This window comes from Chaetodon trifascialis, chromosome 1 (assembly GCF_039877785.1).
Source record: "Chaetodon trifascialis isolate fChaTrf1 chromosome 1, fChaTrf1.hap1, whole genome shotgun sequence".
NCBI classification, from domain to species: domain Eukaryota; kingdom Metazoa; phylum Chordata; class Actinopteri; order Chaetodontiformes; family Chaetodontidae; genus Chaetodon; species Chaetodon trifascialis.
In genome coordinates, this window is record NC_092056.1 from 25,450,282 (window position 1) to 25,466,655 (window position 16,374).

General features: G+C 40.4%; 3 protein-coding genes across 4 annotated transcripts in view; all 3 read right to left on the reverse strand.

Moving 5' to 3' along the window:
* Positions 1 to 743: 743 nt before the first annotated feature.
* On the reverse strand, positions 744 to 7,504 carry fam219b (family with sequence similarity 219 member B). The gene is made up of 6 exons (XM_070966937.1): positions 7,288 to 7,504; positions 6,625 to 6,733; positions 5,282 to 5,375; positions 5,088 to 5,165; positions 4,515 to 4,566; positions 744 to 3,289 (listed from the first exon to the last, which is right to left on the reverse strand). Exons 1-6 carry the CDS (start codon positions 7,360 to 7,362, stop codon positions 3,140 to 3,142), a joined length of 558 nt encoding a protein of 185 aa, XP_070823038.1. The 5' UTR covers positions 7,363 to 7,504; the 3' UTR covers positions 744 to 3,139.
* Positions 7,505 to 8,531: 1,027 nt separating this feature from the next.
* Positions 8,532 to 12,394, reverse strand: LOC139332177 (cytochrome c oxidase subunit 5A, mitochondrial-like). Its single transcript, XM_070963912.1, has 5 exons — positions 12,243 to 12,394; positions 10,813 to 10,929; positions 9,427 to 9,548; positions 8,925 to 9,047; positions 8,532 to 8,664 (listed from the first exon to the last, which is right to left on the reverse strand). The coding sequence occupies exons 1-4, from the start codon at positions 12,313 to 12,315 to the stop codon at positions 8,934 to 8,936; spliced, it is 426 nt and encodes a 141-aa protein (XP_070820013.1). The 5' UTR covers positions 12,316 to 12,394; the 3' UTR covers positions 8,532 to 8,664; positions 8,925 to 8,933.
* A 2,003-nt stretch (positions 12,395 to 14,397) lies between these two features.
* LOC139333987 (synaptosomal-associated protein 25-A-like) overlaps positions 14,398 to 16,374 on the reverse strand; it is a 35,724-nt gene continuing 33,747 nt past the window's right edge. For both annotated transcript variants that reach the window (XM_070966753.1, XM_070966831.1), the window contains exon 8: positions 14,398 to 15,868. In XM_070966753.1, coding sequence (XP_070822854.1) covers positions 15,800 to 15,868 — 69 coding nt within the window. In that variant the 3' untranslated portion in view covers positions 14,398 to 15,799. The remainder of the gene's footprint in view (positions 15,869 to 16,374) is intronic.

Consider the following 16,374-nt stretch of genomic DNA (forward strand, 5'->3'; position numbering starts at 1 on the left):
TCCTCCCCTTCAATTGACACCCCCCACATGGCGTACAACAGCCTTAGGCCCGCCCACCGACAGCAACAAGTCTCACAGCCTGTTCAGTTTCATGACACTCTTACGAAGGACATTTACGTATAATCTATTAATTTTTGTGTCAATATGCTTTTTTCCCCATTGTATAGCATATAATTTAGTGTTCTGAATAGCTAATTGCAGATAGATCAGCGCAAATAGCCGTGGGGAGCCTTCTATGCCGCATAATCTCAACATAAAACCTCAAGCAAAAGAAAATTACGTTTCAAAGCTTTCAAATTGCGAACGAGTTATATAGTCTCAAATACATTTATGAGTGCAATCTGTTGACTTATAAATATACATTTACAAATATCTTTACGAATTTCCAATTTCCAAATCATTTTGTCAGTGGAGGCTGGTATTCAAAATACTCAAGTTATATTCGTTTCCAATATCACATCTTTCTCTGAGTGCCTCACAACGTGACATTAACCATGATGCAATGTGTAAATGACTCAACCTAAGGGCATAATTCAAGCGGCTTTGCATTAAGGATGCACCACGGCTCATCGCTGCCCTCCCGTGGACACAACGATCACTACGTTCAGTGGTTACTGCTTCTTATCAACCACAAACATAAGTCATTCACATCCCATAATCAAAACGGTAGACTGACACACTGCCTTTTCACAGCACTACCAGAAATGATTCTCAATAGTTAAAATCAGTCATACACATAAAAGTATAGATAATAGTTTTATTTAATAATATAAACCAATAAACAGTACAATCAAATAAAAAAGACTAGTGTTTACCATTAGAAAATAACTATTTCAGTTATTGCAGTTAGCACTCAATAACACTACATCATCACAATGTTGTATAACAAGCAGATTGTCCCAATAGTTGCATAGTACAGGTGAGTCAAGTGTACTTGCTACTGACCACTGGTGTTAAGTGCAATATTAGTGTACATAAAAACATCGTGCAGAGCCAGGCCTGGGGTCAGCTGTTACACTTAAAGCATTTACCTCACACTTGTATCAAGTTACTCACACTCTGTGTAACAGTAGAATCAGCCTTTATTCCTAAATCACCCACATTACAACCACAGAGTGCTGTGAGGAGATAGTGTACATGACTCATGTTAATAATGGAACATTTTCATTGCAGAGGTTTGAACAAAATCCACTTCCTGAATCTGAATTTGAGGATGCATCTCAGCTGTGAAGTACAAATCTGGTTGCTACTTTATCTTGCACAAAATGTCTTACTCTTTCCAGTCCTTAGCTTCTTCATGGTGGTCAAGTGGTCTGCTATAAAATGTATATATAGGACAGAGTTACACCTTGTAACAGCCAGCATGAGAAATAACAGTGGTCTGCAGGTAAGTAAAACAGCAGCTATACATTTATCTGCACTTAAAACCTCTATGCACTTTAAAGAGTTGTGCAGTTCTATTTTTCTAGATGTATGTGAAAGGCAAATTACTTTCCAGTTGCACACACACACAAAGTTTCCCGGGAGAGTGATCACTGTCACTCACTCTCATGTTGTACGTTTCTGTTAATGCACAGATTCAAAATAAACACCAACAATCAAGAGCAAAATATGACCCAGACTGTAACAAGTGAACAGGTACATTTTTTAAAAAAAATGACAAACAAACGCAAATAATAATTACTGCTTTTAAGATTCAGGATTGCCATTTTCTGCACACGTTTGTCTAATGTGTAGGAAACAACAGACATCATGACACAAAAAGAAAATAATTCCCAACACAGGTTAAACTGATGTATGTAAATATACTTTACAAATAACAAGGGGAGACAAATACCTTGGCCTTTACGCAAATCTGGTTTTAACCTGTGACAACTATTTTTAGTGTCCCCAACAAATATACTAAAAGAATAAATAAATAAATACAATGATGTAACTCAAATCTGCCCACCACACTCTCTGATGTGTTAAAGATGCGTTACATCAGATCCTGGTAGGTGTCCCCCCCCCCCCCCCCGAAACAAATACATCTCTAACCATAAATATAATCAATGTCTTCAGATGATCTCAGATATTTTGCTTTTCTACAGCCAATCTTTTCTGAACAGTTTTTTTTTTAAGTGGCAGACATTGGTTTCTAGAATAAAACGTATTTCTACAATACAAAGACTATAAACTCTGGTCTAATTGAATGTCACTGGTTCATCTACCAAAGCACTTAAGTAACTCATCTGCTTCCATGTTGTGTCACATGCCGTAGTGTAACATTTGGTAAGCGTAGGGATCACTCTTTCACACGCTAGAGAACAACTTCTCATGATCAGTTTCTCTCCAAGTATATCTTCTACACTGAGAGGATTTGAGCGAACCAGTAACACAATCCGGAGTCGGGCTTATCGCCTTCAGCTCTGACACACACACACACACACACACACACACACACACACACACACACACACACACACACACACACACACACACACACACACACACACACACACACACACACACACACACACACACACACACACACACACACACACACACACACACACACACACACACACTCCATCTCACTTTGGAATATAACGCAAATGTCATTTTTGCGGACAGATTAAGTGAACTGTTAATGCGACTGTAGTCAGGGAATGTCAATGGTTAAGTGACAACTGGACAGTTCTACTTCACAGAGGGGCCAGAAAATGAAAGCACAATATACCATACGTGTCTGTATGTCATGCTTATAGAGCTGCAGAGCTCTCCACCAGAGCGGAAAAAACATCTGCATCGGGTCACCGCGGACATATCCCAAATGATGAATTATTCAGCCACTCTATTTGGAGCAGTGTCATAGTTAGCTTTTCATGCAGTCCTATAAAATGAAGAGGAAAAAAAAACATCAAGCTTTGGGGTCACAGTGGATAAGGCCTGTTCTTATGTCCATCTGCGTTTTCATGTGTGTTGAGCGTTTTCCGTGCAGGCGGTTCTGCACAAACTGGAGTTTGGCTTCAGAGCTGGAAGTCCTCAGGCAGCACTGCAGTGGTCCTGGGTCAGAAAGAAAGCCTCAGGCACCAGTGACTGAAGTCACAGACAGGAGCTGGAGTCAAGCCTTTGTAAGGTCTGAGTCACGGCACCGGCATCACTGCATGGAGCAGGACGGGCTCTCAGAGCAGCAACACACAGAGGAGCCCATGGCTTTGGGCGGAATCAGGTCCAGGTCCTCGTCATCAGGTATCTCGTCCAGACGGTAGCCGTCCTGAAGCAGCTGCCTGCTTAAATCAGGATGGACCTGGAGAGCAAAGAGACGGACCTCTTTAACACACGCACACACATCAGAGTAAAATGGCTAAACCTAGTAAACATCTCACTCTGGTTAATCTGTTTATAGTGACCTTTTCATACCCCATGATTACTTCAAGTACGCCTGCTGCTGTGAACCAAACTAAATAAATATGTTTCATGGTTTAGTTACCTCTTCCCTTTGCAAGAGGGCTAAATCACATTACCTCAAATACGGAGGATGAAAGCAATACGTACGTGTGATGTTCATTATGGTCCTAAATAACACGTTGGCTACACTCTAATTGTGGCAGTTAAACTCTACTCTGCTGTCAAAATACTGTTTATAATGTGATATTCAAAAAATGTGAACAAACACGAAGTGAGGTGTTTTCAAGCCACAATGGCTGTGTAGTTTACGACAGAAGAAAGCCACAGAAGTCAACAACAATACTCAGAATTGTGTTATGAGCTCACTTAAACTGTCCTGAGGCACTTGGACATTAAATGAAACAGCAACCTGAGCAATGATAGATCCAGTTTTGGGGTCAAGCTGGGTTGCCAGCGATGCCGGCAAACCTCTCTTCATTACTGTTAGCCACTACAAAGTCATGTCACAGTGGAGGTAAACCTTTTATTTATTTACTTTAGAATCACCCAAGCCCGGCCCCCTTCAAATTTAGAACAGAAATATGAAGCTGGGATGGGGGCCTGCGAGTCTCCTCAACAGCAATGTGGGAAAACAAGTAAGACTGAATTTAAAGTTCTGCTGAAAGGTAAACACACCTGGCTGCACATTCAAGGTCAAGAAATGATCAGAGGCTACAACGATGAGGTCAAAAACAAATCCTTTGCTCTGGGATTTGCTCATTTGCGGTGCAAATGTGCAAACTGGCCATTTTTCATTTTTTCTCGTGCAGACAGATGCTATTTTCTCCACAGGCACTGAATAGTTGCATTGTCAAGAGTTTGCAAGGATTTCAAAGTTACACGTATAACTGTGAGTGCTGATCTGACAAGCCAAGCCGGTGTGTTAAGTGTTTGCCATTCTGTTAGTGACAAAATGGAAAAATAAAGCCCAGGTTGATAATAACACCAATTATCATTGAACATACACTATCAGCTAAAACTGGTTTTTGCACACCCGCACAGCTAGACTCACCCAGCCAGTTAGACTGTGATAATTGAGATTCAAAGAACATGTGAATGTCCATGTAGTCACAGGACTAACTCACCTCGGCTGAGGAGTATCCTGAGGAGTACTGCTCGAAATCGATCTCCTCATCACTGTTAGGAAAAGTAGGACAGACAGTAAAAATGGCAGAATTCTAACTGGAACTGGTAAATGTCCAGGTGACGTGATTTAATGGCTATGTTATAAAACGGTGACTTAAACCCAGACATTACGTGTGACTCTAATCTGTAATTACACCTGATTGCACACGTAAAATGAGTTATTGCTCCTCATAACATTCTTTGAGTGGAAAAACAAAAAAAAGGGTTTTTTTTCCTTTGGGACATATGTTGCTGATACACTCTGATGAACTTGTGCATGTTCACTAAAATGATCGCTTAACTTCACTGCATCTCTACAAACAGACTAAATCATCATTTTACAGCATGATTTTGTTTGTGAGGAATCTTTTCGATGTGTAAGCATGTGAGAAAAGCATTCTGGGTATTGATAAAGAGAGGACTGCGCCTGGAAAGAAAGCCTACTGTCACTTCTTAGTGGTTAACAGTATTTCCAGTGATCAATTTAGTGCATATAGCAGGACTTCAACCATGTTATCCCCTGTATACCTCACCTGTCTGAGTCCAGTGCAACCAAACTGTCCTCAGCATGCTGACTCAAAGCAGCGTAGCCCTTGTTATACTTCACCGTCCTAAAAGCAAAAGCAGAAACTTTAAAACTTGTGCAAAACAAACATGTCTTCCCCTGCATTATTGTGACATCACAAACAGCAGCTTCCTCTTTCCTCCTCATGCCTCCTCTCCTTACCTCTTCCCTCCTTGTCTGGGCTGATGCAGCACTGGAGGTCCTGGTGAGAGGGCTTTCTTCTTCAGTGCTTTCCTCGCCATCTCCCTGTGTTTCTCTGTGAATAACAAGACACATGTTTTTTGTTAACGAGGACTGACTGGATGATGGTCAAGTCTTGAAAAAAATACTCTAATCTCAGTGTAGTATATTATACATTTGTAAAAAGCTGGTTGTTGATTTAAAACAAGACTTAATCGTTCTCCACTGCAGGTATTTGTTTGCATGCTGGTCCTGTCTCTTGCCTAGTAATAGTAACAGGTTAAAGCAGCTCCCCTAAGCCTCAGAGGAGGTAAGGACGACTTCCTGACCTTTGGGAAATTGATCAAATATGTCATCCCTCTTCACAAGTAAAACCAAATTTGCATCATTTCAAGAATTCATTTTCTGCAAGTTCAGACTAATTTTCTACTTTGGGATAATGGTGAAAACAGGCCCAGAATAGCTGCTGTGATGTGTGGGGGCAGCAGATTCAGTCAAGACTGCAAACTGGTGATGAAGACCATTTCGTCTTTCCAATTAAACAAAATCTTTTTTCAAATATGTTTACTGAAAGAACATTAAAGTACATTTGTTCAAGTTGGATTTAACACATATCTCCCATCAAATTCAATGCCAAAAGTCAGTAATGTTTAAAGAATCCATCAGATAAACTGGTTCCACCGCATATTTCATTTTCCTTTTCCATTTACAGTGCGGAGTGAGAACATACTTCAGACTCACACAGATGAGTCTGAGAAATAAGTATCTAATTCAGACTACTGTCCCTTTCCCCTGCGTCAAACCCAACACCTCCTCCTCTCTGTGTGGAAATCCTCCACATCCATAGCATTTCCATCACCGGCACGGACGTACAGCTACACTAAGTCTTTTTTTGTTGACGTCAAATGGAATCAGGACCAGCCGTCAGTCAGCGGTATGAAGTGCAGAAATGTTTGCTGCTGACACCTTGACAGTTTACATTAAGAAGGATATTCTAATCCACATAAAATAAACACATCAGGACTTTAGATGTGATGGATGGAGGCAGTGGACTACATTATGAAAGGGTGACTTGTAGACTGCTTTCTATACACAAAGACTGCACAAAACTGTGGGCGACTGACCTCATCAATGTCATGACTCAGGCTCTGCTGTCCTGCCAACTGCACTTTCAGCACTTTTTTGCTGCCCCATTTTGTGCTGTGTACAACAGTATGAACCACAGCTGAACTCATAAAAACAACAATTATGAAAAAGCTCCTGACCTACCGACAGGCATAATAATGCCCTGTGTATTGGTTATGCTGAGTCAAGAAAATGCTTACGCAGTTTAAGGTGGATTGCTGGAGCTCTGGACATGATGTAAGGTCCTCTTTTCTCCACAGGCCTGATTCCTCCATCAGCGGTCTTAGGTCTTGTGCCACTAATGGGCCCCTGAGGTTGGAGAAATGAGGGATCATCTGTATTTCATATTCACACATGGCAGGCAAATAGGCAGTGACAAGACAATAATATAACTAAATGACAAGCTGTAATGGCTAAATGTGTCTTAAGAAACAATTAAGGCAACTCCCGTGTGGTTCAATCATAATCTTCATGAGAAACATTATTTTGTTTCTTGTTGAGCGACTCATTTTGATCTTGTTTCTGAGTTAGGTGAAGTCTGCCTCCAGTGGTAAATCCCCAAATTTCACCCGCCAGATGACATTTTGAAAATCGAAAATCCCCGACAAATTTTCCATCTGTCCCTTCGGTTCACAGGAAGACATTATCAGTTTCACGTGTTTATACGCCCATTAATCTCACTCGATGTCATTTACAGTCAAACTTGGCAATGTCTAACTACCGAAACCTTTTCTCTCGACACTAATTTTAAAAGCATGTCTCATCTAAACAACTGTCAGAAATCACAGGCTAGGGTAGACAGCTAGCCTCCCAGTTTATATGAACAAGCTAGCGTTAGCCGAGCTAGCCTTGGCTGACATTACCGACAAAACTTGTGACTCCGGTGGCGCTTCCAGTAAAGTGTCCTTCTCTGGTTCTTCTATAATGTCGTTCATCATCTCGGCGTTTGTTGTCACAATTTACACCACGACACAGCCATGACGACAGGCGTCCCACCAGCGCAGGACTTTGTTGTTTTCCTCAGGGGCAGGTGGCATAGGCACTTCTGTTAGCTAGCTTTGCTATTATGCTAGCAGTGATAAGGTTTATGCTACTTCCGGAAAAAAATACAAAATAAAACGCTGCATCGCTAAAAAGTTCTGCAAAGGGTGTGTCTTGTAAGTTAAAAAAAAATCTTAAATAGATGTTTACCAAGAAGTAAGAACTTTTGTAGTTTCGGTTCACTAAACCATCGTGACAAAAGTCTGCCACGTTCACTAGCGTGACTACATTTCAGTCCCCAGTTCAACATAGAAAACGGAAGTTATGTTGGAAGGAAGCTTGAAAATTAAGGAAAACCCGTTTAAAACGTGATGATTTGAAAAATAAAATTGTAGTTAGCTGCGAATAATGACATCAAGAAGCATTATGAAGAATGGTTTTCCATACACGATGTGGTGCTGTATTTCAAAATATACAAATACTGCAATTACTACTGACTTTCCGCTTAGTGTCGAAAGTGCATGCTGTCGCGCATTGCTGGACATTTCCAGCCACCTGTCGCCATCTGATGGACGAGAGAGGAGCTCTCATTGAGAGCTGAGGTGAATCCTTTGAGAGGGCTGTCAGCCAATCTGAAACACTGGTTGACATTTTGGTGCTCATAGTTCAACCATCAATCAGAGCAGTGCGGGTATTTCTCTTCACTGAAATGGGAGAAGTAGTTGTGGTTTGTTTATGGTCTATAACCCACCATGTACAACAGACATTTGTCACAACAGATATTTTAACTTGTTATAGCAGGAAAAGCAGAAGGTTTAACTAATAACATGAACAATGGCTCTATTCCATTGAAGTATTCCAGTAAGCTATGACTGAGTAAGCATGCACATCAGCAGGGAACTCCTAAATGGAATGCAACCAGCATTAATGAGAATCAACACCTGTGCTTTTGCCACTATGATCAGTCTAAATGTATGCTGTAAAAAGGGTCCAATATATATATATATATATATATATATATATATATATATATATATATATATATATATATATATATATATATATATATATATATATATATATATATATATATAACATTCAATAATTTACCCAAAGAAAACACACATTCTTCAATTACTGATTTTCTTTATTAGGTCCACCATTTTGTACACAACAGGACAGCATGGGTTTAATCAACAATATAGACATATTTGACAGGAGAGAATCAGGGGAGGTCATCTCTTCATGTATCAAATGACCTGAGGAAAGGGAGAAATAAAAGATATTTTCAGATGCAAGCGAGTATTGTGCAATATAATTCACGATCTACTGTACATGCATGCACACACACACACACACACACACACACACACACACACACACACACACACACACACACACACACACACACACACACATACACACACGGTGTGAGGCAGCACTGGACAGATTTAGTGTTTAGGGAAGCCACATCACCGTCAGAGTTCACATGTAATAATAATGTACACTGCAGTCTCACCTTGACAGTCTATACCTTGTCAATACCCAGCTCCTCTGGTGTTGAGATGCCGAGTTCTGACAGGGTGGGCTTCAACTCTTGGATCAGGTAGGGATAGATATCTTTGTGAGGGCCTGCTTTGTCCTGTAAAACACACACAAATGCACACAAAAAAAATGTCAACAAATTAGCATTTTACCAGAGGAAATACTGACAAACTTGCCAGCAAGCAGTCAATTAGTCCCAAACAATATAGATTCGATATAGATTCATTTGCTGTTTGGGGTTTTGCACTATATGTTGGTATGTGTTATTTTTAGCATTATATATTTTAAAAAATAGTTGTGTGCAATTTTTGATTTATTCCTGTTGAAACTGCTTTTTTCACATAACGTGTGACAATATAAAATCCCTTTTATTTGTTTCTGCACAACTGTGACAAAGACAAATTCTTGACTTGTGGTGAGTTCAGTGAAAAGGGTTATGGCAGGCCCTATGGACCTATAAAGGGATGGTGGCTCACCTTAACAGCCTCAAGGATGCGGATGGCGCTGGCCAGGTCATTCAGTCTTCGGCAAGCTCTAAGTGCCGAATCCAGGATCTTGGCCTCGGGTACCAGGTCATACCCAATCAGAGTGTTCATGCCTTCAGGTTGAAATTAATAGAAAAAGTCTATGAATTAGTGATAAAAAGGAGCGCAAATGCAAACTACAGACAGAAAAAGCAATATCTGATGGACCATTAATCCCATGAAGAGGCAGCACAGGTATAGGATGTTCCAGTGAGAATCAAACCTGGAAATTGACAAAATGTGGATGCAGTGTAGAAAAATCAGGGTTTTCCATACCATTTTTCACAGCGCTCAAGAAGGAAGAACAGAAAAAAACAACTACGCTGCTACGCTGCTCTCTCACACACAGAGCTATGCCTGTGTGTGAGCGAGAGAGAGAGGCAGTGAGCTAGCAAGTGCTCAGCCCTTCAACAGATCCTCAGAAGTGTAGCCACATACAAGACGCAAGTTCATTGACTTCATGTCTGTATGCACAGTCAGATACTCTGTTGGAAAAGATGAAAAAGCTGCTTCCCTTTCTGGACAAGCATCGTAAACAAGGTGTAGTATGACAGTAGGCTCCGTCACACACACTTACCAGGTGTATTTGGGCTGCACATGCAGGCTGTCCTGCAGAGGATCCGTTTGATAAAAAGCAGCGCAATGTTCAGTGATCCATCCATTTTCTATACCGCCTATCCCTTTCAGGGTTGCGGGGGGCTGGAGCCTATCCCAGCTACAATGGGCGAGAGGCGGGGTACACCCTGAACCGGTCGCCAGCCGATTGCAGGGCCACATGCAAGGACAAACAACCATTCACACTCACACCTACGGACAATTTAGAGTCATCAATTAACCTAATGAGCATGTTTTTGGTCTGTGGGAGGAAGCCGGAGTACCCGGAGAGAACCCACGCATGCACGGGAAGAACATGCAAACTTCACACAGAAAGGCCCCGCCTGACCCGGGGATCGAACTGGCAACCTTCTTGCTGTGAGGCACGCGCACTACCGTGCAGCAGGTTCAGTGATATTCATTGATTGATACTGTGGAAATTTTATTGATCCACCCCATACAAAAGTGCTTAAATCTTAAACATAGAATACAGAAAAATGGAAAAGGAAACCACAGAATTGCAGAAAAAAATGATACGAATCAAATCTCAGTGCCACCACTGCTGGACCACAGATAAAATTATAATAAACAAATAATTAGGACAAACTTACTTTATGTAGGTCTGATACTTTGACTGAATTATTTTGTTGTGATTTATAAATGAATCCAAACTGGAAAAATAACACTGACCAAACTGGGAACAATGGGCCAAGAACACATAATCAGAATATGAAGAGAATTCACCTTTCCTCAGTTCCCAGGCATCTAAGTCAGACTTGCTGAAGTAAGTGACCCAGCGGGCATCAAACTCCTCGTCTGTCTCCACCACGCCGTGGGAGTAACATCTGGAGGCCAATGGAGCTGAAAAACATGAGGCAGATACAGAGATCTCTTTAACATTTTTAAATACTTGTGATGATAAAAAACATTTCAAGAAGTTACATGACCTTTTCTGATAATACAAATACATGTAATGTAGATACAAAACAATGTCTTTCTAGAAAACCTTTTTTTTTTATTCTTACACATTAGTTTGTACGATTAGCAGTGAGCACGGCAAAATATAACACAATCTGATGTGGAATAAGAAGAAAATAGTCAAAACTTCTCATAAGATAACTTGGTAAAACATACACTGACATACGCTGATGTGTAAAACTTAACTGTGCAGCTCCTCTTTCAAAGCTTAATCACAAAATGGAGACAACATCTGTATTAAATATTGAACAGAGACTGTCTCCCTGGAAACATTCACAACGGAGGTTCATGAAGCACTTTAAGGAACTCCTCTCTTCATCAGTGCGGTTCATGCTGTGAGTCTGTGAAGCCCATTTATAAGCTGTCTATAATACAGGCCTATCAATGTGCCTTTGTGTATGAGGTGGGTTTCTTTAAATACACCAATACTTGGTCATGAGACCTCTACAAAACGCAAACATGAACCACAGGCAAAGTAAATACGAACAATATGACATGTTTTCTTATGTGGCACACACAAACAGGAACTGACTTCACTCCAAATCCTTTTTTTTCTGTAACATATCTGAGTTCATCTCTATCTCACGTCCCCAACACATTACACTGACGCTATCATAATCATCATAATGCATAATGCTGGTTATAGTTAATATTTAATATATACATGTTGTTTCCTTGAACTAATAAGAGTGGATTGCACCTTATCAGCTGGGACCGCATGAATGAGACATAACGTGAATGCAAGCTGACGAATGACGACAGAGCTAACTAACTCTAGATTTTCGTAGAAAACTATGTGCACATTTTAATTATATGACCATTCATAAGAAACTGTTTGGTCTGAGTGAGACATTGGAGCGGGCTGATACCAGCTGCGTACACGCTGCGGTCACTGACACTCCTGAAGTAACTGAGGAGGGTCATCACAAGGTCGTGTCATTTTTGCTGAAATTCATTTCGCGCCTCTGCATTTAAAATATTTAATGAAAGGTGGAAATACAGTAAAATGTTAATTTCAAGGCCACAAGGATAGCCAGCTATAAAAATAAGTCAATGTCACCCGAAGCTAGCTTTCACATGTACACACATAGCGGTAACTTAGCTAAGCCAGGCGGCTAGCCGAGCGAGCTTAATATAGTCACCTCTATTCAAGAGACTTGTTAATTTCAGGGCGGCTGTAAAGCGGACAGTCCTACCTGAGTAGCAGGGTCGTGACCGAACCAAAGTCCGGGCCCCTGCGGCTGACAGTCGGAACACGGCTCCGAACATCGTACCGTATTGGGTGCTAACTGACCTGTATGCTAAAGAGAGAGACGGCGGACGGACGGACACGATGAGGACATCGACAGTCACGTGACTGACGGAGATAGCCGAAAGTTTTATGTCGAGGTTGCTGATAGGTCCGTATCTTGATCACGTGATATTTATATAGTATGCGTTTTGCCTTCGACAATAAGCAATATAATCTTTGAAAGATCGTTATAAATATTTGTTTTCCAAGTTCTGTCTGAATGAGAAAAAGTTTATGGCCTTCAGTGCAGCTTGTTACTGTAGACTGTGTGTATCCCGAACACAACAATGCAATAAACAGACAAACTCTACATATTTCGTTATATTGGCAAACGATATTAGACTCTTTCATGTATAATTCAGAAATATGACAATGTATGACATCTTAAATCAAATAAATTAAAAAAAAAATTATGATTGAGTGTGTTTTGGATTTTGATTTTCATCTGACTCAATAACTGTGTGATAAATGTGTTATAATTATATGTAATACAGATATTTAAAGCACTTATTACTATAAATAATCATTATTTTGCCCACTTTTCGCTTACATTACCATTGTTTGACTGTTTTTTTGTTGTTGTTGTTTTTTTTTTAGGTTTGTTGTCGTTCTCTTGCTGAAAAACAGAAATAATTAAGGAAGCAATATAAGAACATATGAGTATTTCATAGGATTAAACATTTTATCAATGAAATGGTTACTATAGCTTTTAAAAGCTAATATATCTCGGCATAGGTTTAATATAGATTTTCACAGAGATGAACACACTGCCTTTAAAGACTCAGTTCAATCAAAACAGACAAACAAACAAATCCGATTCTTACGTCAGCTACCTGTTAGCAATCCTTGTGTAAAATCGGTGGAGGGCCCATGAACATCACTTCCCAGCTAAAAGAAAATAGAGCGCATGGGCGTATGACACCAGCAGAGGGAGCTCTTGGTCTAAAAATACAGCCTGGAGCAGCGCAACACGCAGACTGTTTAATTTTAATTAATTTTTTTTGTTTTTTTTTTAATAAACACAAACGATTATATATGGAGGACCTTTGATGGCATGGATGTTAACATTTATACATTTCTTTTGACTGTGTGTGCAACCCCCATGACAGGGGCCGTGTAATAGATGTAACCAAGGTATAGCAGATTACCCTGTTGTGTGTATCTTGTTGATTCAAGTATGTTTGTGTGCGTGCATGTGTGTGTTTGTGGGTTCTTAGTGACGTGGTAAACTCTAATCCGCCCTAAGCCCACGGCACCACAGTAGATGTCCATTAGTGTAATGTGCTGCTGCACATCTTTCCGTCTCTGTCTCTTCCTCTCCTATCATGTCCGGCTTTTATTTTCTTCCATGTTGCTCACGAGTGCTTTAAATATCCATGTTGATGTTGCATATTTCAGCCATTTAGCTCCAGTTTTAGACAAACTTAAGCATAGTTAGGATTAACTCTTTGACCTCTCACCTCCCCGTGGAAGGACGCAAGAGAAGTCACGTTTTCTTGGATTTTGTGGCTATAAATTATATTACGCTTATGTTGTCTTTTGAGTTGTAAAACTTTACGCAGTAATAGCAAAAACAAAGAAATCCTCATCGGGTGAATAACTATACATTACGTTATTATATCATTATCTCTTTTTCTCTTAAATAAAGCCAGATCATGTGACTCTGTGTGGAGGATGGAGACTGAAGTCCCCTAACAACTGTGTTGACACAGATCAATTTCCTTGAAATGAGAAAAGTCAGCATGAGATATGAGCGGAGAGATGGTGATGACTGAGGAGATATGAACCTCTGTATTTTCTTTAAATTAAATTTTGTCTGGGAAGATTTTATTCACATAATTTTAAAAAACGTAGTGCTCCGTGTTCCCTGAGAGCAGTTGCTCCATCTGCGGTCAAGACTCTGTTGTTCTAATTCTTGCATTCATAATTTACTGCTTGTCTTTTGAGGGATTTGTGATGTGATGTGTGCATGAAAAAACTCTCTCAGCCTGGTGATTTACAGGACCATGATATTAACTCAAACCCGCACCGTAAGTCATAAAGATAGAAATGAAGCTTAGTTTGGTTCTACAGTTATGATGGTTTTATTGGCATTTTCCAACATATTAATTTACAGTGGTGGTCACAGTCTGGAAAGGTAAAGAGACATGAATCAAAAAGAGTGGCACTATTGCAGATAAATATGGGCCTCTCCTCTGTGTGGCCTACATATGTAGCATGCGGTTGCCATGTTAGGATATTTTTGCCTGGATAAATGAATTATTCAATGTCTTCTAGCAGCGGATGGACATGCATAACACACTTAATGCGCTACTTGATATTGCTCGGGTTGAATCATGGGTAAAAGCAGTCTGGCCTGGTATGTGAAGAGGTTGGTGACACACCTGTAACTTTTCCTAACACTTGAATTGATTGCTGTTGAACTCTGACCTGCAGCAAAGCTCCACCTCCTTTCGTTATCAAACAATCAGCGTTAGCTCTTCTGGTTAATGCCCGATGTTTCTGATGGTTAAACAAGTCTCAACAACAGTGCTGTTCAGATCACAAACATCTGTATCAACACTGAGCCTCATGAAAACATGTTTATGAATTACAACAAATCAATTAAATATTCAACCCTTGCCTTTGAATGGTCAGATTTAGCTCCCTGAGGAAAAGGTATATACTATACAATCAATGGCATCAAATTGTGTTAATACTGCTCCATCAACAGAGTTGGTCAAATACACTAACAATCAGGATCAAAAAGCCACCTTTTCATCCAAAAGGCTCAAATACTTAGAGAGACGTCACTGAGTAGCCATGCTCTACTATGATATTAAGATCTGAGTGGCTCCACATCTACACTATGACTTTGTATTTAAACAGTGGCCTTGGTTACAAGCTGTGAGGGCTGTATGTTCACTGCATTCACGGCAAATCACTGTGGTCTTATCATGTAGCATCACAACATCTTAACTGATGGATACACAGTGTGCCTTACATGGACAACATCGGAATACTGACACGGGGGAAGGACATCTTGGAACAAGGTGTACATACAGTTTATGTTACACACAGAGTTTAAAAAAAAGAGAGACGGAGAAATGGGACAAATGATCTAGAATGAAGCCATTTAAGAAGCACTATGTACAGTGTGGAGAGAGTCTGAGTGGACGATGTGTCACAGGACTATTATTTCTTAACAAAATCAAAAGAGCGACACCACAGAACAACATTGACAACAAGGGGAGGAAAGGGAGAGGGAGGTGATGGGCAGGACTGAAAGGGGCAGAGGGATGTATGATATGTGCATGTGTGCAAACCTCTACAAGTATCACAATAAAAGCATGATGTTGCAGCGCCTGCTGTCGAGCATAGGAGGTGGGCGCTGGGCGTTGGTGTTGGGGGCTGGGTTTGGTTGGTGTTGTTATTTTCGGGTGATGGGGGTTAACGGGGATGAAAGCACTTTTTCGCTGCAGTTTAGCCACTGCCCAACATCTTTGTAGCACGCTGGTTAGCCTCGTCAATCCTGGTCTTGTTGGAGTCAGCCTGAAAGAGAAAAGCACTGACTGTGACACAGCTCAGCAGCAGTCTGTTTGAAAATGTTCTAAAAACAATGGTAAAGGATGGGGATTAAGTACTTTAAAGACAAATTCTGGTTTATTTCAATGTGATGTGTTTCATGATGAATATGCAGGGTGATTATGTCAGCTGACGAGTTGACCTGGATGTAGATCTCTATGCAGTTAGTCAGAATGGCTGTTTCAGGTGCAAAGTTAGTACTGTCACTAGTCTTAACTTACTGTGTCAAACCCAAGCTAAATCTGCTAAATCAGCACAGCTGAATCTGCTGTCACACAGCCTAATGTTGGGCATGTTATCCATGCTACATATCTGCAAAATGCTCTATAGATTATAGAGCCATATGGCCATTTTTTTCCAGATTTGTTGCCATTCATGTACTTACTCTACCCACAGCTCTGACTGTACATTTTAACTAAATGTGTACTGTACATATAACTACATTCTGGCTGCCTCTAAAGTTTTCCATACCT

Coding starts and splice junctions, on each gene's coding strand:
- fam219b (XM_070966937.1), bottom strand. CDS start 7,362: ATGATGAACGACATTATAGAAGAACCAGAGAAGGACACTTTACTGGAA. Junction 6,734..7,287: donor CGGAGTCACAAGTTTTGTCG/GTAATGTCAGCC, acceptor CTCCAACCTCAG/GGGCCCATTAGTGGCACAAG. Junction 4,567..5,087: donor GTTGCACTGGACTCAGACAG/GTGAGGTATACA, acceptor TTTTCCTAACAG/TGATGAGGAGATCGATTTCG.
- LOC139332177 (XM_070963912.1), bottom strand. CDS start 12,315: ATGTTCGGAGCCGTGTTCCGACTGTCAGCCGCAGGGGCCCGGACTTTG. Junction 9,549..10,812: donor TGCCTGGGAACTGAGGAAAG/GTGAATTCTCTT, acceptor TTCAACCTGAAG/GCATGAACACTCTGATTGGG. Junction 9,048..9,426: donor GCATCCTTGAGGCTGTTAAG/GTGAGCCACCAT, acceptor TGTGTTTTACAG/GACAAAGCAGGCCCTCACAA.